The following is a 21540-nucleotide window of genomic DNA, read 5'->3' on the forward strand; positions in this document are numbered from 1 at the left end:
GGTACGGCCAGCGGGGCTGTGCGGGGGCCGGTTCAGGTGACCACTGACCCGGCAGCAGACACGTTCGACTTGTATGGCGCAAGCCCCGGCTCCTGCCCGAGCCTCTGGGGTGTAGGGCAGGGGCCGAGAGTGGGACAGGCCCTGCCTTTCTACGGCCACGGGTGTACGTGTTGGACTACAGTGAGTGGGGAGCAGGGAGCTGAATGGACCAAACCACAGAACTACAGGAGAAAAAAAAAATATCTGTTCCTTACCTGTGTGCAAACAGGTATTTGCACCAAGAAGTAGCAGACAGGGACTGTTCTTGGCAAGGACCTTGCATCAGTAGCTGGTCTCCTTTATTAATAGTGACAGTAGTGGCGGCATTGTTCCAGCCATGGCCAATTAAAGTCTTATCTGCCTTCCTAACAGCACTAATGGTTAATGTTTTATTCCTTTAGTATTCCTCTTGTGGCAGTATCCCCAAAACAGGGCCTTGGAGTGGGGAGCTGCTCAGGTAAAGACTGTAGCTTATGCATAACATAAAGCTAAATTTTCGTAGGGGCTGCTTATCTCTCTGCTCCTGGTAATGAAGATGGTAAGAAGGGGATCCTTGGGCTCTTAGAGCACCCACCCCTTTGCCAGGAAGTAGCAGGTAAGCCGATCTTGAGATCTTTGCTACAGGGTAGTCCTTCTGTGGCTTCCGTGGGCTCTGTTGGGTTTGATTTTGCAAAGGAGGGCAGTGGACACCTGACTCTTCCCACAGTTTCACTGTGCAGCAGGGGCAGGGCAGGCCCCACACTGCTGCCTGTGCAGGTGGCCCATGCAGCAGGGTCCAGGGCTGCTGCAGGGGTTCAGTTGCCAGCATCTCCCCAGGTGGGAGCTGACCCAGCCTCCCCACGTCTCCCTGCAGCAGCACCCTGGGTGCTGCCGGCTGCCCGGGAGAGGTATTTAGTTGTTTGTGCGGTGGTTTTCTGGAGGAATTGGGGGAGGGGAGGTTTGGGCCTCTCTGAGACATGAAAAACAGCCGTCAACAGAGGAATGGGAATGGGCACCCGGGGAAACCCACAGTGGCTCCAGGGACTGCGAGTCAGAAGGGAGGGAGGCCCTCATTTCTGATGGATCACAGCAGGAAAGTGGGATTGTTGTTCTGTTTGTCTCCACTAAAACACAGTTCCACGTGTGAAATGCAGCAGCTGTTTTGTAAAGTTTCGTCTCCTTTGTCTCCTGCAGTCATCTTGTTTGTTTTTCTTCCCTTTCTGTCTGGCTCTGCCTGTTCTCTCCTTTAAGAGACTGACTTTCCTCTGGCAGGGTTTGCCTTTTCTGGCCTTTGCATCTTTCAAGTGTTTCTCTTCCCTTTAGTTGCACCTTGTGAGCTTTTCTCCTTCCTCTGCTCTTAGCAGCTCAGCCCTGGCTCTGCAGCTCTTTGCCTGCTCTCTGGGGATGGTGACAGTGTAGAAGACCCTTGACCCATGGAGTCAAAGTCTTCTGTGAGCGCACCTGCTAACCTAGGACTTGTGGTTTATGAACAGAGAGAGGAATAAAAGAAGGAATCTAGGGGAGACTGAAGGTCTTCCTACAGGGAACCAGGGTGACCCACCCATGGGGTGGAGAGCCAAGGGCTGGAGCTGAAGGTTGGTGTGCCTGTGGCTTTCTGGGACTGAGGACAGGCAGGAGTGCTGTGCCTGCGTGTAGGCACGCTCGATTCTGCCCTGCCGTGGGTATGGACTGGCCTCTTAGTAGCTCTGGCCTGTGAAAATGGGCAGCTCTGCAAAGAAATGGATTGCAGTGGCAGAGCTGGTTAGCTGTCACCTGAGTCTTTTCTCGGGGTAATCCTTTGTTACTCTTAGGGTGTGAGTAATTGTTTTTGTATCTGTGGGCTGGGATTAGGGCAAGCAGTCTGCACTCTCTCAGAGGGGAACCTATGATTTGCTAGCCCAAGGGATTCAGGCTGTACTTTTGCCTCCTTTTGTAGACCAGAAGAGCTGCAAACTGGTGCTGTTTTTGTGCTGCCCTGAGGAGAATCCACTGACTGGGGTCAGCTGGTGCTTAGCCACAGTGGCTTGTGGTAGCACCAAGTGTCCTGTGAGTCTCAGCACTGATTAGATCAGCTGATGGCAACAAGGAACACATGTGGAAGCCAGGAACTGATTTCACAACAATGAGATGCCTCATCCACCCACCGCTCAGGAGATTGTTCGGTCTCTCACTTAAGTGCATGCCGGGGGGGTTGAGTCAAAGTAAAAGTCCTATCGTCAGTCCGAAGTGGTCATCTCTGAGGCAGAGCTGCAGTGCAAGACCTGGGCTCGTGACTGCCACCGATGTGGTCAACTACTGGCAGAAAGTGTTTGAGACAAATGGGATCCCTGAAGCGCGAGAGTCCAGTGAATGTATCGTGTCATTTGTCCTGGGAGCAAAAACAGTTAAGTAATAGGAGGAGAAAAAGGTCTCTGTGTGCCTCTCACTTAGTCGTTTTGATTGAATCCCCTACCTTTCTTTTTATCTCACTTATAGGAAGTAGAACAACTTTTCCTTAGATGGTGGAGAGGGTGAGGCATAGTTTATTAATGCCAGTAGAATGCTTGGGGTCTCTTAAATGCCTTCTTTTGCAGAGACTGAAATGTAACCCAGGACATATACACCCGTACTGTACCCTGACTTGCTTGGTGGAATGATTCTTAATTTTATTTATTCTTCTGAGCCCCGAAAAGTAGAAGAACATTTGTACAGGTTTGTTTTTAAACATGCAGATAGGTTCTCCTAACCATTTGTGGTTTCCAACAGTCCCAGGCATATGTGTTTGTCAGCATGCTGGGTCTCCCTGGAGGATACCCTTGGGAGGGTGCAGAGGACATCCATATGGCACAAGTGGGCAAGTTTTAAAGTTACCTTGTGTTCAGTTTCAGAGCTTGAACTCCAAAAGCCTCCACGCTCCGCTTACAGCAGTGCAGCAGGAGCAAATCCAGCAGCTGAGCAACAAGCGACTAGAAAGGTAGGAGCATTCTCTTACAGTCATTCCTTTGGAGGGTTTTCCTTCAGTCTTAATGCAGCCAGAAGAATGGTAGCAGAGAGAAGGCAGAAGACCATTAGCAGCTGACATGTCAAGTAACAGTGCTGTGTAGGTCTCCCATGGTGACTCAAGTGATGGGCATTTGCTGTTGTTGTCAGGTAGTAAATCACCTGTCTGTCTTGTCTGGGAGCAAAGAGGGTTTAAGGGATGTTGCAGAGGAGCTGGAAACTGGCAATACCGACTCTAAGTTGGATACATTTTCATTAAGCCCTTCTGTGCTTAGAAAATTTAGCCTTGGCCCCCTCTGTCTGATTCAGCACTCTCTTCAGCTGCCAGTCCTATACTGGTCTGTGGTGTTACTGTGCTTTCCTTTCTTGGCTTTGCCTGCAGAGGGATTTCCCTGGTGTTTAGAGGTATTCATGGCTGCTGCAGCTTTGGTCTTCATTTGGCCTCCATTTGTTTGCTCTGTGTGAGCGGTTCTTTTAGCACAAAAGTTAAATGGGTTTGGTATGAAGGAGTTACCTGCAATCAGGCTGGGCCTGGGGAGTAGCGTGTGGGGAGAGGAAATATTCTGGAACTTGGATCATTTAGAAGGGTTGGGAGATGCTTAGGAGTATGTTTGGAGGTAGCATCCTCCTGCTTGTTTATGTGAGTGTGGTTATGATGTGGATACTTATTTTGCTGTGCAGATTAATTCTGCCACAACTTATGCAGAATAGGATGTGAAGGTTTCTCAGGGAGTCAGTGTGTTAACAGTGATTACTCTTTGTAGGATCTGAGTATCTTCCCTGAAGTTTTCCTGCTGCTCTTGAGTCTTGTGTTAAGAGCAGAAATGCAAAATTCCCAGAGCTGTCTGACTTGTGAGTTGCTCTGTCTTAAGTGCTGTTAAGGTTGCAAGAAATATATGCTATTCTACATGAAGAAGTGAGGTATGGTGCCTCACAGCAGCTGAAAACATGGCCTCAAAATTCATAAATCATGGAATCATGGACGTTGATGGGGACTTGTGGAAATCTAGTCCACCCCTCCTGCTGAAAGCAGGATCAACTAGAGCAAGTTGCTCAGAGCTATGCCCAGTTTGGTTTTTAATACATCCAAAGATAGATACTATATAAACTTTCTGACAGCCTGTTCCAGTGTTTGACCACACTCACAGTGTTTAAAAAAAAGAAAAAAGGGGGGTGGTTCTTAGGTTTAAATGGAATTTTCTGTGTTTCAGTCTGTGCCCTTTGCCTGTCTTTTCACTGGCTACCACTGAAAAGAGTCAGGCTCCCTGTTCTTCACTCCATCTTACCAGATACATATGGTTATTGATGAGATTCCTCTCCCCTGCCCCTGCCAGCCTGAGCCTTCCTTTCTCAGGGCTAAACTGTCCCAGCTCTCAGTCTCTCTCCTTGTATGTCAGATGCTCCAATCCCTTAATCATCTTAATGGCCATTTGTTGGACTTTATTCTAGTACATCCATGTCTCTACTGTACCGGGAGCCCAGCACTCCAGATGTTTCCCACCAGTGCTGAATAGAGGGGAATGATCATCTCCCTCGACCTTCTGGCAAATGCTCTGCCTAATGCAGTTCAGGAAGCCACTGGCTGCCTTTGCTGCAAGGGCACATTGCTAGCTCATGGTCAACTTGTCCACCCGTTCCTCAGGGCCTTTTCTGCAAGCCTGCTGTCCAGCTGGTTGGCCCCCAGCCAGTACTGGTGCATGGGTTTATTCGTCCCCAGTTTATAGGACTTCACATTGCTTTTTGGTGAATTTCTTGAAGTTCCCGTCAGCCCATTCCTCCAGCCTCCTGTGGTCCCTCTGAAAAGTAGTACACGCATCTGGTCAATTAACCAGTCCTCCCAATTTTCTGTCATCTGCAGGCATGCCAAGGGTGCTCTCTGTCCCTTCATCCAGATCATTAGTGAAGAAGTTATGCTATATTGGCCCCACTCTTGACCCCAGGGGTACTCCGCTAGTGGTCAGCCTTCAGCTGGACTTCGTGCCACTGAGCACAGCCCTCTGAGCCTGCCGGTTCAGTCAATTTTCAGTCTACCTCATTTATTTAGTGCATACTTTGTCAGCTTGTATATGAGGATGTTATGGGAGACAGTATTAGAACCCTTAGGAAAGTCAAGATAAACAGCATTGATTACTCTCTTCTCATGCACTGAGCTAGTCATTGTGTCATGGGTGGCTATCAGGTCGGTCAGGAATGATTTCCCCTTTGTAAATCCATGCTGACTACTCCCAGTCACCTTCCTGTATTTAGTATATTTGGAAACAATCTCTAGAACTATTTGTTCCATCACTTTCCCCAGTATAGAGGTGAGGCTGACTGGCCAGTAGTTCCTCACATCCAGTGCTTGATAACAAACTCTTTTGTGGGAATGGAGCTCCCACAGCTCCCTTAGAGCGCATATGCACATTGCATATGCAGTTGAGAGCCTTGGGGGTGTCTAGGTGCATGCCCTCAGAAGGGTTATCTGGTTAGTAATGAGGTAAGCATGGTATTGAGTGCTTTTTTGTGTTACAGAGTGTAGTTTTAAAGTGTTCACACTTGCTTTTGCCTGCCACAGAATGCCGGTGCAATATGTGCTGGGTGAGTGGGACTTTCAGAACCTGACTCTGAAGATGAAACCACCAGTATTTATTCCTCGGCCTGAAACAGAGGTATGAATGTGGAGAACGTGGCGGGGGCGGGCTTGAATCTGTGAATTACATCATACAATACAATCACAGCATTGCTATGAAGATGCCCTGTATATCATGAGGTTGTAGTGATGAGAAGGTCAGATCACTTCTTTTAGAACAGGGGGGGATTCTAAGCTTGTGATCTGGAACTGGTGCTGGTGAACTTTGCCTCCTGGCTCAGAGCAAGAGATGTTGCAAGCTAGCGTATCACTTAATTACACAGAGATCCATCTCCATTGATGGAAGGACTTGGCTTTTTTTCCTTAAAGCTGTTACTGGAATGCTGCTATTGGAAAATGGTAATGGACTCCAGAGAGCCTGTTTGTCCATGTGCAGACTAGAACAGTGCAGGCTGGTAGGAAATGGTAGCTACCACCTGTCTAATGGCTCCACAGCGGTTTCTGGACAAACACTGGAAACTGAAGGCTAAGTTTTGACCTGGGAATTAAACATGAGTGTCAGTTGTAAGGATGTAAAGGACAGCCATACATGATCAAGTTAAAACTCCATTTTCCCCGGTGTTCCTGCTGCTAGGGAAAAGCCTAAGAACTAACTACGTGGTGACACTTTCCCTGACAGTAGCCTAGTTTTCAGCTCATAGACCATCCTAGCAAGGAAGTCTTTCTGTTTGCTAGTCCTCAGGAGGTTTAAGGTTTTGTGAGGGGGGGTTTTTTTGGTTTTGGGTTGGTTCTTTTTGTTTGTTTCTTTTGTTTTGTTTTGGTTTTTCTTCTGAGAATTCGTATTCTTCTGGAGCCTGTGTTAACTTTTGGAGATTAAGTGGCCTCCATGGCTTGTCCATTTAGGAGTCCAAGAAGCTTAAACCTGTTTCAGTCTAATGGTAATTTCTTCAGTCGTTTGCCTGCTGGTTGATGACTGTTGTAATGTGCTGGCAGCCCTCTGCTCAGGTCTCTATAAGTAAGGGCCCATGCTGTAAAAAGAATGAAGAGGATCATTCAGACAGAATGTCCCCTACTGACAGTGTCAGAAGAGGTGCCAAGGACCGAGTGGGCTTTGGAGATGGGAAGACCACCTTAGCTTTTTCTGGGGAAGGGATAGTATTGGGAATGTATGAAGAAAGCAGCAGCTCAGTAAAGAGAGGATGCAGTCTGCAGAATCCTTCATCTGACACCTTTTATTTCACAAAAGTTGTAAGGCAAAGACAGCCTGTGCTTCTGTTGTGCCCTTTGAAGAAGAGGGTGCTACGGAAATCCATGAGAGGGTTGCAGATATTTTAGCGGGAGTCAGCACAACTACCACTTAGACATCTTCTCATCACAGCCTGTAGAAGAATATTCAGAACAAGACTCTTAATTTGATGTGGGGCATCAGCAACATCTCCTTGAGAGCCTGCTGGGCCCTAAATCATAGTGGTGACACTTGTGTCCAGACAAGGTGTGAGCTCTCTGTTGTGTCTGGGTTTGATCACTCTGGCAATTAAGTTTGGAGATAGGACTCTAAGGAATAGTTTTGCCAGTTGGAGCCCAGCAATGGTTAGCTTTTTTTATTGTCAACAGTATTTCTGCTCCAGTTGATTCAAGAGAGTATTTCCAACCTCTAACTCCCCATTAATTTATGGATGCGATGCAACGTGAGCATTAAAACCAGGGAGAACTTGCATGTTCTGCCAGTCAAAACATCTGCTGGCAAGGCTTCCTCTGGTGCTGTGCTCTAATTCTCTCCATGCTGTGCCAGGCTTCAAACAAAGGCCTATTGTGTGGAGTGGAAGCCAGGGTGGCTAATGCCTGAGAACGTTGTTAATTGTGCCCACATGCGTGATTTTGGTAAAAGCATCTCCGCTGGCCCAAACTGAAATGCAGTGCTGTGTAACATGCCGTGTTTGAAACTGCTTAACATACCCTGGTGCAAATCTGTAGCATAAACAGCTTAACCCAAACCTTGTCTTTCTGGGAAAACTTTATTTGACGTGTCACGGTACTTACTATGAAGGCACATTTTTAACGCATTTCTTATGGAAAGCCAGGAGTTTATGATGATAGCTCAGGAATGGAGCTCTGTTGGCAACTGAGATTTTTCTTGTGATCTGGTGCTGGGGAGGTTACTTGGACAGGAAGAGCATGGGGAAAAGACCCAGCTATTTAGCAGCACCTGGCAGGACATTACTTGAGGCATGTGCTGCTTCCAGGAATCGTGTACTGTGTGTAACCTGTTGCACAAAGTGAGTTGGTATCCAGATGGTTGGTCATCTCTGACTCCGGGTTTTGTGTGGTGTGTTTGGGTTGGGGTTTGCCTATGTTTTGCTTCATCAGAGTAATTTTTCCAGACTTCATTGGACTTAAAAACTGTAGTGGTGGAAATTAGTTGCATCTGTTGCTCTCTTTCTGTTCAGGATTTGTCTGCAGCATTGATAAAACAAATGGTGCTGGAACTTTTCACCAAATAATACCTGTAAATAATCCTTGTTCTTTAGGAAGCAGTTCATTATCAGCATTGATATCCCAGGTTCAAGTTGCTTATCTGTGACTGCATACACAAGCCACATGGCAAGTCTTGTCCTTGGTTGAGTAAATGTGACTCCATAAACTGACTTATTAGTGCAGATATACAAGCAGCTGCAAAATTTGCTTTCTGATTATATTTATGTAGCTTCTGCAAATGCTCCTGCTTGTTGATTCAAAGACTGAAAAGAAGAGGAGTCATGTTTATCACACACATTTTGTTCTATGGTTACAACAGAAGGGTTATGACTCTTGCTCCCAGACGTGTTGGTAATGGCATGAAGGTGAACACAGTAGGACATAAACCACCAGCATTGTTTCAGTCCTGGGGACAGAGAGACACATGCAAAAAGAGAAGCTCAGTCGTCTGCTTAATTTTGCCCTGTGTGAAATTTGCCCCTTTGTAGTCTATTTTGTTCTCTCTGCTAGCTGAGCCCTCTCCCGTTTGCTCCCTCTGGGAATATTTTTTCAGCACATGTGGCTTCATTCTTCTGTTCTGTGGGAATCCGGGTGGGGAGGGGACAGGCAGCTAAAATTAGGAAACTAGCAGGTCCTGTTTAAGCTCTGAGAGTGGGATAACAAAGCTGATTGCATTCAGTCGTAAGTTCTTGGCCTGCAGGGCTGATAGATACTTCTGTGAGCGCAGGCATACTGTTGGAGGAGAGTTTTGTTAAGCAGTCCTCAGTCTCACCTTCCTCCAGTTACCTGGCCCTCTGTGAGCAAAGCTTTGGACTCACTGCTGCAAGCACTGAGTGGGTTTGCAAGGGGTTGCAGAACTCAGCGTCCTGCCTTGTGGGATCACCAGACCCAGGCTTCTGCAATGGGGAGGTGTTTGGGCCAAAGTTCAGGGGTGTTCTCAGTCTCCTGAATTATCTTTGTTATGCAATTATTATTGTAATGTCAAGGAATCCCTGTCCCAACATTGCTTAGTCACTGTATTAATGGAGAAGAAAGTCCTTTTCCCAAAGCAAGGCCTTCTACAACTCGAGCAGTTGGTATGTGGCTCACCAGTCTTTTACCCCTAGAGGGCACTCCAGGCTTAGGCTGGCGGAGTTCCTGATGGTGTTATTTCCTATTAATTACTATAGGATTTCTGGTGTTTCTGATCCCCTCCTCTCAGATGCTGTGTTGTAAAGCAAGTGAAGGCTTATTTGTTCAGTGGGAACAAAAATGGCCATCTCTTATCCCTTGCAACTACTGTGTGGGTAGACTAATTTTCTTGGTCACTGAGTTTTGGTTTTGCTGGAGGAAAGCTGCTGAGAGGAGAGCTTCAGTTCTGTTTGGGAGGATTGTCACAGTCCCTCCATCCCCTCTGACCCTCAGGCCACCCAGGAGTCCCCTGGTGACACCTCCTTGACCTGTTGTGATCTTGGCATGAGCTCAGGCCCTACATAATTATTTTCTGTAAGCTTTGTCATGATGGCTGTGTCATGAGAACAGTCCATTGTCCTGTAAGGGGGCGACACTGTAGGGTGAGGATGTGTGTTTAGCCTGGGAGACATCTTAGGGAAAGAAATTACAAGTCTGTGCCATGCTGAACATTTTTTAGTAGTCATGCAAAAAAGATTGCGGCTGCAATCTCCTGTGAGAGCAAGAAAAAAGACTTAGTGGGTCAGACTATATGGGTCTGTCTAGTTCAATGTACTCTGTCTAATCGGGGCTCATAGCAGATGGTGGGGGAAAAATTACAAGGGAAAAGATAGGTATGGGAGGATCCCGCCCTTCTTCTGACAGTCAGCAGTTAAGGACTGTTCTTAGCCAAAGCTGGATTTGGGGTCGTCCTGCTTCATAATCACTAATGGATCTGTCCTCCATTAATTTGTTTAATCCTCTTTTGAGTCTGTCTGTGTCTAGCCTCCATGACATCATCTGACAGCAAATCTTTCTAATTTTGTATTGTAAGTGGGAAAAGTATTTTCTTTGCTTCTGGTGCTGCCTGCTTGTTTAACAGGAAAGCCCTTACTTCTTGCTGTGTAACACATAAACCATTCATGCTCTCTATAGCATTTGTAATTTTTAGTCCTGTCGCTGTCTAATCAATTCTTTTTCCACTTATGATTTTTAAGCTTTTATCTTGTTTCCCAAGATAGATTGTTTCTTTCCCATGATAACATGCTCAGTACACCGAAACCATTGCTGTTTACTTGCATCTGTCAGCTGAATGGCAGTCTTTGTGCTGGGGTGCTCTGCAAAAGCATTTTAGGCAAAGATTTGCGCAGAGAAACCTTTCATGAAGTTTAACCTTATTTTTAGCTAAACATAATCATTGACCTTTTAAGAAGGTCAAGCGCACAGAGAAGGGAGGATTTTTGCTTCCTGACATGTATATGCAAATATACAGATTGCGAGGTGGGGTCTTTCTCCAGTGCTTTATGTTAAAGCAGTTTACACATTTTCTGTTTTAATCAGTGCTACAGCGAAGCTTTTGATGCAGGATGGACTTTCATTTCCCTAATTTCATTGCCACAGATGGTTAGTTGTTGGAAAGGTCAGAAGGTCACACTGTCTTGTGAGTACAGCCATTGATCAGGAGTCAGGAGATTGGCTTTTTTTTCATGGTTTTGCTTCTGACCCGTTGTCTCTTCAAAGGGAAGGCTGCTTCTCCTTTTTGTGTCACTGGCTTCCCAATTTGGGAAATGAAAAGGATAATGGTGCCCTATCTTGTACATAGCTTAAGGTCCCTTCTTGAAATATATATAGACTTCTATAAGGTATATTGAACATAAGTGCAATAGGGCATTATTTAATAGATCAAAATTTAACTGCTATCTGTCAAAATGTATCTGTAAACTAATGTGCTAAAGTTGGAGCGTTACTGTTGTGGCTTCACGTAGATCAGATTTTGCCCAGATGATAGGCAATAGTTTATCAGTATTTTGGAGGAGAACAGTATTTTCTGAAAGTGGGCTGTGGCACAGAGGCTGAGGAATGGGAATTATGAAGGGATCCTGTTATTGCTGCAGAGCAATTGGAATTGCTCTTTGAGCTAGGCACAAGTGTTTAATAGGATCATATATGCAGAGACAAATAATGCAGCCTGTGCCTTGTGGCTGAGGGGCTTCTGCTGCCAGGAGAGCTTGGAGAAAGATTTGGGGCTCATGGATATTCTGACCACAAGCACCCATTTTCAGTGAGCTGCCCAGCAGGCTGATGTGATCCTTGCATGTGTTAACAGGGGATTGCCAAATACAAGTAGCAGGATTAAATAATCTGTGTACTACAATAGTGGAATAGTTGCAAAAATGTCCAGTTATGTTACTGACTGGTTGAGAAAGAAATGGAAAACTAGGTTTGGAGAAGAACCAGTAGGTGGATTAACAGCTGGAAAAATATGCCTTGTTGTGAAAGACTGTTTAGCTCATCAAAGACAAGCTTAGGGGTTAATTACCTGGCACAGGGAGCAGAAATTTGATAACAGAAGTCTCTTTGGTTTCATAGACAAGTGTATAACAAGTACTATAAATGTAGGCCAGAAGAAAAGGTGCACATCTTTAACAGAGAGTGTAATTAATTACTGAAACAGCTTAGCAGGAGTCTATTGCTGGCCACTTTAAAATCAGGACAGGATGTCTTCCTAGGACAGATTTCTTCTTGTTCAAAAGGAAACAGAGGAAGAAACAGGGTTATTCCTGGCTAACTGGCCAAGATGAACTATGGCACTAGTTTCTCCTGGCTTCCTATGCAAGAAAAAAAAAAAAAGGCTCTGCTAGTGCAGAGGGTTACTTCAAAGTTGGTGATTTCCAGGACAGACTCAAAAATGTAAATTTAAAGCTAAAATTTGCACTGAAGGCAGGGAAAGCAACAGCTGTCCTTTTAAGTCATGCACAAACCTGTTCCCCAGGTTAACTTACATAGACTTTCCTAATATGTTCTCACAGATCTCCGTGTTGTTAATGCCTTTATTTTTTTTTGGCCCTAAAAGAACTCTGTGAAGTCTTTAGCATTTTAATCTTCCTTTTCCAATTGAAAGAGGGTCTCTCTTTGTATGAGTTTCAGCTGAGTAGCTTAGCTCAGCAGCAGTTAGAGCAGAATTTAGGACTAGAACTGGAGAAAAACTAACTACAGAATGGCTTTAACAGGAGGGATGGGACTCGAGGGGATTCCCACATGAACGGGGGGGGGGAATCCATTCCCTAACCACCAGCTTCTTTCAGACATCCAAGTAACTGGAATTTCGGAGCTAGGGATTAGCGAGCTGGACCAGTGCATCTGTCCAGATGCTGTATCTGGCAGTGGTCAATACCAGTATGTGCAGAGAAAGAAAATACCTTGCTTCTGGAGAAACGTGCCTAGATAGAGGTTTGTGCTGGAGACCTGAGGTATGGCCATTTTACAGTGACTTTGATCCACTCTTCTTGCCCCTCTTGGCCATGGCTAAGTTTAGACATGACAACTGTGGTAACTTCTGTTGTGCACTAACACATACGGGTTGCAAAGGTTGCTGCTTTTTGATGAAGTCATTTCTGGGTGCTGTCGCAGCCTCTCCTCCAACAGATGAAACAGCGCTTGGCATGTGCCCTGACGCATCAGGAGCTGCTTCTGTTGTGCGACAGAGAAGCCAAACTCCTTCCTCAGTATTAGGTGTGCCTTTACCTGTCCATTGCTTCTGCATAAAGCCAGCTTTTCTTTCAGGATCAGTGGCTCCTTCTGGGATTATTCTGGTGGTTTGCTTTTTGTACATGTCTAGAGGGAGTTTCATGGGCTTTGTGCAACATTTTCTCTTTCCTACTGCAGTGCCAGGCAGAAGAGCCCAGGACAAAAATGCCATAGCCTGCCTGCCCTCTAAGCACTGGGCTAGCTTGGTGGCTTCGTTTTGGAAGGAGGTTACGTGGCAGTGATCTTCTAGGACCATTGCCATGGAGTTAGGTTTTGAGCTTGGCTTCCTGGTGTTTTGTCATGTGCTGATTGGCAGCCAAGTGGACAAACAGGAGGGGAGGGGTGATTTGGTTAGTATCAGATCAGGCTCTATGGAAAGTCCTGGATTCTGAGAACAGAAGTTTCTGGAAAGCATACAAATAAGTAAAACATTCCCAGGAAGCGTGCAAGAGCACAGAGGTTACCCAGGTTTTCATGTGTCTCTTGCTTTCCTCATCCTGTTTGCTAGCCTGGGAAGTTAGAGCCTCTTGCCACCCTGACTCATAGCCCTGGAATCTTGTCTCCCCTGCTTTCTGCAGAGCATGTGGGGCACGGAAAAAAGGGTGCTTCTAGGGAATGCAGTGTAAATTTGTGACCTCCACCCTTGCCTTTCCCATTCTTCCCTTTCTCTTGTTTTTCTTAACCTTGTACTTTTAATCACAGAAACATCAGATGGGTCATTCACTGTTGTTGGACTGTAGCACATGATTGCCTCAACTCTGGACTTCCGCACAGCTCTGTAGCCACCGTCGAGCAGCGAGAATCTCTGCTGTTTCCTCCCTACTGTCTTGGTGCTGAAAGCTGCCTGACCTTGCGCTGTCTGCTGGTTGGAGCTGTGCAGCTGTGGAGCTTGTGGTTTGGGTGCTGGCAGACACTGCCCTCGCACTTTCTTTGTGCAGCTGCAGTTCCAAGAAATACAGTGAACTAGAGACCTGGCTACAGGGAGGGGGAGGTAATACCAAGAACCTGTCAGAACATGAGTGTGTGCTGGGGGGGGAGGTTGGGGAACAGGAGTTGTGGGTGGAAGGGTGAGGCAGAGGCTCATGGGAAGCTGGAGGTGTTCACAAAGTTTTGCGTTTGTTTCACTCAACAGAGAAGATGGGGGGGGGGGGAGCAAATAAATGATAGCGTGAACTTAGGGCGAATCTGGCAGTGAAGCAAGACTTCCTGGAATCGCAAGGTGAAAGCAGGCTATAAGTGGCTTGGCTAAGAGACAAAAGCTTGAGAATCTGAGTGCTGGAAATAAAGTAGCATGAGAAGCAAATATTTGCGTCCTCTATATATGGAACTGCAGGTAATAGGTCTCTTCTAGTCCTCACAAGCTCTTCCTTTGCTAGCGAGGACCAGATAGCCTTCTCCCTCTCAAGGATGTCCTGCATTTTTCCCCTGTAGATTTTTAAATTCACTTCTGGCAAAGACATAGAGGGTCTAGATACTGCCACCTTCTCCCCACTCCATTTTGTGCTAAGCAGCAGAATTTAGGTACCTGAAAACCTGTCACTTGATGCCTGCATCACCTCTAGCCCAGTGCAGTGTAAAAACCCTTCCAGATACTTTGCTTTGCACCTAGCTTACCACACTTACGAATGCACAGGTTTCAGAGGTGGCTGGTGCTCTTGACATCCTCTTGAATATTTATTTGCACAAAATCCTGTCAAATGAGGGAGAAAGGGAAGTTCATTGATTATTGCTGTGCAAGAGGAGTTTGCAACATGCAGAGAGATTGGGATTTAGTCACACTAGTAACTCTGCAGAGCTGTGAGCTGGCCCCATTCCTAAGCCTAGCCTATTGCCCTGACTGTCGAACTATTTGCCTGTAACAGATGACAAAAAGGCCCTGGAGCACACTGGCATTGCTGGTGTGCCCTGGAAAGGCGCATGGCAATCCTGCAAGCTGCAGGGGAGAGGACAGCTGTAGGCCAGTTTTAGCCATATATAAGATTTGCTCCAAGGGACAGTGGTGGCTACTGAGCTCAGTTTTCCAGTGAGTGACTTCTAGCTCTTCCTCTTTGCTATTTGAACACTTCTGTATACCCATCTATTGAATGAAATGTGCAGTCTGCCCCTGCAAGCAGATGTCGGCGGCTCTGAGTCGTGGGGGCTGCTGAAGCCGTGTCCAGGGCCCTCCTTCCCTTCCACCTTCATGGCACTGCTAGCAAAAGCAGAGAGAGGATTTTAGTTTCTCTCTGGTTTTGTCTGTTTGCTGTTCAGTCCCTCCACTCCTTCCAACAAAAGTGGCTTTTGCTGGGGGAAGGAGCTTCTTGCACATACTAGGGGAGAAAAGATCTTAAAAATGTTCCACTTCCTCACTCTTGACACAAATATCACACTTATACCCACGTATGTGTACACCAGGCTCCAGGATAAAAGTAGTTCTGCCAGTACCTGTAGCACTGGTTAGCAGGATTTTAGTGTAGGCTGTGTTGTTACTAACAATAATGACGCATACTGTAAGCAATTACTTGAATTTTAGTAACTCCACAGTTGAGCATTCATCCTATCCATTGGTTAGCATGCTATGGGTAAATGTGGGGTCACGTGTCTCAAGATACTTCCCGAATTTATGATTTGACTTGGTCCTCAATGCGGCGCTTTGGATTATTTTTTATATATTTACAGTTTTTATCTACAACGGTAAAAACAAAAAGATGATTCAAGAGCAGCCAAACACTGTTTAGGTGATGTGGGAATTTGGTTCTGATCTTTGTGCCTTCTGCTTTTCTGCAGGAGGGCAGTTGCCCTCACACAGCTGTAGTCCTGCCTGTTCCTAACCGGAGTTTGTTGCCATGATGTAAAGTGGTGTCATTGGAAAGATGCGGATGAGGCTTCTGGAGCATTGGGTTCAATGCTCTGCTCTGCCGTAGTCCTCCTTGGGATGGTCACTGTTTTACAGTTGCTCATCTGGAACATGGGACCTGTGAGGATAAATGTGTTAAAGGTACTGAAGCGCTTAGCATGTTGCAGGGACAAGGCACCTGAGCAAGCCAACTCATTTTCCTGTTTTTAGACACTATAAAGACCCGCTGATTGTCAAATCTTTGTTTTATCCAAAGTAGCATTTTTCTGTAGTGAAGGACATTTCTTTCTCTGATGTATTGAATCCTGTAAATGATGTGAGTGAAAATAAGCCCCTTTAAACAGCCTGCCATTTCAGTTTAGTGTGCTAGGTTGTGGAGAATTTACCTAACATATTCCAAAGGTTAACTACCTAGGCTGCCAAAGTGTTTTCTCCCAGTGGAATTTTTATAATTTCATCTCTCAACCTTTAGAGCTGGTGATTAAACTGACAGTTAAGATGGCTTTTAGCAATGGTGGCATTACATTAGCAGATGTTTGCACTCTGAATCTGTTCAGTCTGAGAAGATATGGGGTATCCTACACAATAAAGACCACAGTCTTTGGCTATCTGCTGTTGTCTCAGTTACTCTGTGTCTGGGACTGGCATCTCTTTTTAGCACCTTCTGCCTCTTTGTTGCTCTTCCCCAGCTGTGGCTCTAGTCAGATTCTTGTACAGAGGTAGGGAATGTTTGTCTTGAATCGTATTTTGTAGTCTTTGTATGAATACTGTAATGCATGGCCAGAAATACCTAATCTCCCAAGATGAGATTTGAAAGTGGTTCTGCTATGTTCTGCAAAGTGCTGTAATTTATCAGTTTCTAGTGGTGACATCTTGGAGATGATGGTGTGCTTGGAGAGCACAGATTTTGGCTGGATGGCTTGCTAAAATGCTAAGAAGTATCTGAAGAATACGGTTTCAAAACAATTTGGGATAACTTAATCATTCATGATTTCTGAAAAGGAAACCTAGTGACAAGGGCAGTGGGCTAACTGGGCATGCTGTCTGTCATGGTTGCTGGGTTTTCCTGATTCTTTTGCAGATGTTGGGGAAATGTGGTTTTCACGTGAAAGCTCTGAGTGAAGACGACCGTGATACCACAGCCAGTTAATGCAGATACTCTAATTTAATTCAACATCGAATAATCTGTACTAGTAATTTTTTTCATAATTTGCCAGTTAGAATACACCTTCTGTTTTGCTTGCCAATTGAATTTATTTCATAAAAGAATTTATTTTCATAGTTATTGAACTTTTTGATTGTAGTGAGATACTAATGTCTGGAAAAGGATGTAGTTTCTTTATGTTGTCACATTATTTTTAATATCTTTTAATTTTGAACTATTATGATAAGCATGTATAATGCAAGAACTAGCCTTTGCCTCAGTAAGAAGTATATGAAATAACCAAGACAATAAGGCAAGGGAGTCAGGAAGTAGGATACAAAGCCGAAGTAATACCAACATCCCTTTTTTAATACACATGTGATGAAAACTGAAATCAGTCATATTTAAATAGGAGCTTTGGCAAGCACTCTAAAAATACTTTCACCGTGGAATGTGTAAAGTAGAAGTTCCATTAAAAACTCCAAGGTTGAAATTACTAATGATAAGCCTTAAGAAAGTTAATAAATGCTGACAATAGTTCTGCTGTGTGAAAGTTACATTTGGACGTTTGTAATCAGTAACTTGTGCTACTCTGTGATCAGCCCTGGAGGCAGATGGTTCTTCTGAGTTACTGTAGAGATTTCCTGGAAATATTTGTAAGTGACTAGAAATGGCTGGTATTTTAAAGAGTGATTTAATGGCTGAGCAGAATTTTTTAGGTGGCTCTTCTTCTGTGGTCTTGGAATCATCAGCACCTGCTTCCCCAAACCAGCTGCAGTTACAATATCTTGCTGTCTCCGTTGCTGAAGTGTTTTCAAACTGATTCATCTGGAGCTGTTAGCTGAAAGGCAAAAGCCATTTTTGTACAAAAGTGGGTAGATAAGGTATTTATTTTTCCCTATTGTCGTCTGAGTGCTGGTAGTTGTCTAATGGTTTCCCATAGACTTGTTGGGAGCCTGTAAGAATGTTTTCCTCCATAATTGTCTAGGAAAGGAATCCCAGAGCGGCAACAAGGAATATGTGATTTTGGAGGCTGTTAGCAGAACTCCCTTATGAGTGCAGTGCCAATAATGACATGGTAACCAGGGTAGGGCATTGCAGTGTGGCTCCTCATACCTGAGGCTAGCTTAGGTATCACTCACCAGACTTAACTTCGCAGTGAAGACACACCTCTGAGAGAGGCCTCTCAGAATAGTGCCCTCCAGCCTGTGGGCTGCTTCTCATTCCCTCTTGGGCTTTTGAGTAGGAGTACAACAGAGCTCATCGCTGAGGAGCACTGAAAGCTGTGGAAGGCAGAGGGCACAGCCTGGAGAAGCACGAAGGCTGTTGTCATTGAGTATCTGGTGAGCAGAGGCACGGGCACCTCTGGCTCTTTCCAGCTCAACAACTGGGGAGGATTTGAGAGAAAACAATGAAAACTGTTGAAGGTGCTTGTTGCTAAAAAACCCGTGAAGGCCCCAAAAGGCTGTGGCTGTGAAAAGGAGCCTAAAGAAGGTCAAGGAGCCAGTGGCTCCCAAAAGGCTAGTGCTGGCAGAGCCAGGCTACTGGAAAAGCAGCAAAGCCTAACACAGCTGAGTTGGAAATGGCAAAGGCTCAGAAAAGCTGATCTGAAGAAGTCATAATGTTACTAGAAGAAATATCGAGTGTTTACATGTTCAAATAAACCAAATCATTGCTTTTTACTTATGCTTTCGGGCTCTTTCAGCAGGAGGAATCAACAGGCAAAGGGTTCTATTAAAATGGAGCTGTTTGAAGCTGCCTGGCTTTGCAAGGCCTGGTCAATGTTGAAATATGCCTGTTTCTCCATCCCGGACTGTGAAGTAGTGCAAGCTTCACTTCTGTTCTCTGAGCACTGGGGGTGTGCTTGCATGGGCACAGTACTTTAATATGTTTAAAAGCAGTTCACATCTTGTGGGAAATCTTAGAAAATACTGTCTGACAAAACAGCCTCTGTCTCAGGTGTTCTGCTGTCAGGTATGTTTTGTTGAAGCTTATCTACCCTAACACTTCATTTTTTTTTTATACCTGTTTGCATCCTGCCTCCCTACTTACTGCAGATGCAAATTGGCCTAGCATGAAGGGTGACCAACAGCAACAAATACCTTCATAAAAACTACAGCTTTGCACAAGGCATCTGTTACACTGCACTGGCTCCTGAAAAAGGCCATTGCTTTACTGAGAAGCTGACCTGTCTGCCAGAACATGTTGCTTTTAAATATTACTGCTTATGTCAAGAACGTGCAAGATTCCTTGCAAAAATGGAAGGCCAGTAGTTGTCCTGGTAATGTCTTTCATTTTTACCTGTTGGCAATATTAAGTCAGTTATTCTTTGTAAATTTTGTTAAGCTTTCTGGATTTACAGGAGAGATCCAGGAGCAGACCTCTCAAGTGAAATAACCTAGCCATCATGGGAGTGCCTTGGGCAGTAAGGCCTTGTTTCTGAACTGTTGCACCATGAAAGCACAAGGATTGCAGGAAGTTGTGAGCACCTGCTCAAGCTGCTGATGCACTCAAGGTGTTTATAAGGTTTCTGTCTTACAGTTTTCTCCAGTGAATGACAAGGGATGTTCATGCTGCAGTCTGAGGGAGGCACCTGTGTGCTTTCTCCAGTAGCTAGTCACTCCTTTTCACAAATGTTAGAACTGTGTATCTTTGAGACCTCTCCTGCTGTGTTGGATTTTACATGAAATTGCAAAGGGGTTTAAAAAAGAGGAGATAGATGGGAGGTAGGAGGCAGTGATTGTAGAGACACATATGGATCCAGGAGGACGGATGAAAATCTTTTCCATGTGACTTTATACCAACAAAATGTAGGAGGAGTCCACAATCTGAAATCCATGCAGGGAACTGCTCATTTGGATCATTTAGTAATTCCTTGCCTTTGATTTTCATCTGCAGGTTGGATTATTGGTTTAGATGCTATTAGGAGCTGTACCTCTGCCTCCAGATTACATACCATACTGAGATAGTGTAGGCATCTTAAATTTTGAAGCTTACAAATTCTGAAAGCTGAAATTTTGGAGTAAATAAAATTATGCTGCAGAAGATAATGTGCTCCAGCAGTTTGGTTATTGTTTTTCCCAACAGTGCTAGAAGATTTCAGAGGATCTGTGGTAAATTGTATCCTGAGGATTTGGTTACTAATCAAAGCACCCTGAGGAGATGGAGCTGAAGTGAATTCTGGCATGTCAGTTCCATTGCTGCCATCTGTGTTTTAAAAATTAGCAACAAAAATACATTTCACTGGGCTACAGAGTCAAGAAATTTAAACTCCAGTCCTCAGACCACAAAGGCGTAAGTCAAAACAGTTCCCTTAGAAATTATTTTGTTTGGTTGGTTTGTTTTTTTTTTTCATTAGGATCTCGTCTCTTTAATTGTGGAGGAAGAATCTCGGAAACGTGAGAAGAATTCAGGCCTCTGCTTCCCAGTTCCTATCCCTCATCCTGTGATCCTGGAGATTGGCTGTGGCTCTGGAGCAGTTGCTCTGAGTCTGTTGTGCAAACTGCCACAGGTGAGCTTTTTTCAATGCTCATGGTACAATAGATGCCTGTGTTACAGGACAATCCCACGCTACTAGTCTTCACTGAGACTTCACAGACAAACTTCTTTGCTTTGATGGGACTTTAGCAGCTAAGGTCTCTGACATCCAGGCCCTATAAGTTCAATGCTAGGTAGAAGAGGGATATTTAGGAATTGCTCTCCCCAGCTGTCTGTCTGCAGGAGTAGTGGAGACCTAGTCAGAGTGAAAGAAGCAAATGTGCTCATTCTTCAGCTATCGCGCTATTAATCACCTTAGATTGAAGCACTGGTGGGTGTTGGTTTAAGCTAATATCCCGGGCTGTGGGCAAGAGGGACTGAGGCATGGGCACACACTATGTTAGTCAAATTTATGGGGCAGTCATCTCTGAAAATTACCTTGCTGTGAATCAAAGGATCTCATCTCTAGGAGACTGGAGACTAAATGAATACAGGGAAGGAATTACCACAGAAGTGTCAGTACTTGGGATCAGTATGACAAGCATATGTCACACTGCCACAACTGCCAAACCACTTTTTTGCAGTCCTTTGTTCCCTAATAACAACCCACACCTTTTGAACAGAGTGAAAAGAGCAGGAAGGGGACTGATATCTGGGTGACCAAAGCCCTTCTTGCCCCTGATTGTTGTGGCATGTAACATGCTTACTGAGATACTGTTGGTAAACAGAGAGAGAAATTAATCCAAGATCTCATTGTGTGTGGCTAAGGGAAAAATATTCCCCTTTCCTCAGAATTGCAGACCAGCCAGTTCCTTCTTGTTAATGAGAATTGCTGTGGCCAGCCCCTCCTCTTGTAGAAGTATAAGACTTGATGTGTAAGAATTAGAGGTTGATGCCTGTGTTCCTCCTCCCAGTGACCTGATAAGGTTAATACTTGAGCTTCATGACTTCAAAGTATAATTACTCTGATTTCCTGAGCTGTACTTCATGCTGTTTTCCTTGCCTGTTAAGTTAAAGAGCTGTGTCAGTCTGTCCTTGTAACTGATAACTTCTTTCCCAGCTGGTCAACACAAATGGCTGTCCCCAGAGAAGTAAGGAGCCTTGACTGATTGGAGTTAGTGGTAGCCACACTGACAGCTAAGTGGAGTTTACACTCTGTGTGACCTCTTTAGTGTTTCAGGCAGAATTTGGCACTAGGGTGTGAGAAAACAACAGCAACTTTTCACTTATGGACTCAGCAGTGTCTTCCACCTTAAGGGTCAGCTTCATGTGTGTGGGTGCTAGTCTGAGGCTGTGAAATTAATCCCCCTAGGAACGATGGCCAATCACACCATCATCTCCAAATGCAAAGTAGTTTCTTTAAGC

General features: G+C 45.0%; 1 protein-coding gene across 13 annotated transcripts in view; it reads left to right on the plus strand.

Moving 5' to 3' along the window:
• Positions 1-21540, plus strand: part of HEMK1 (HemK methyltransferase family member 1) — a 33950-nt gene that overhangs the window by 484 nt on the left and 11926 nt on the right. For 5 of the 13 annotated variants that reach the window (XR_011321976.1, XM_069769576.1, XM_069769571.1 and 2 more), the window contains exons 2-5: positions 1955-2401; positions 2880-2971; positions 5552-5645; positions 20057-20209. Coding sequence is in view for 12 of the 13 variants with exons in the window: in XM_069769576.1 (XP_069625677.1) it covers positions 2111-2401; positions 2880-2971; positions 5552-5645; positions 20057-20209 (630 nt within the window). In the remaining variant the exon portion in view is untranslated. Of the gene's footprint in view, positions 1-541; positions 635-1452; positions 1470-1594; positions 1614-1954; positions 2402-2879; positions 2972-5551; positions 5646-20056; positions 20210-21540 lie in introns of those variants that run through there. The other 8 variants (XM_069769572.1, XM_069769574.1, XM_069769580.1 and 5 more) reach the window with 6 other exon arrangements.

The sequence above is a fragment of the Haliaeetus albicilla genome, chromosome 24 (genome assembly GCF_947461875.1).
Source record: "Haliaeetus albicilla chromosome 24, bHalAlb1.1, whole genome shotgun sequence".
Taxonomy (NCBI): domain Eukaryota; kingdom Metazoa; phylum Chordata; class Aves; order Accipitriformes; family Accipitridae; genus Haliaeetus; species Haliaeetus albicilla.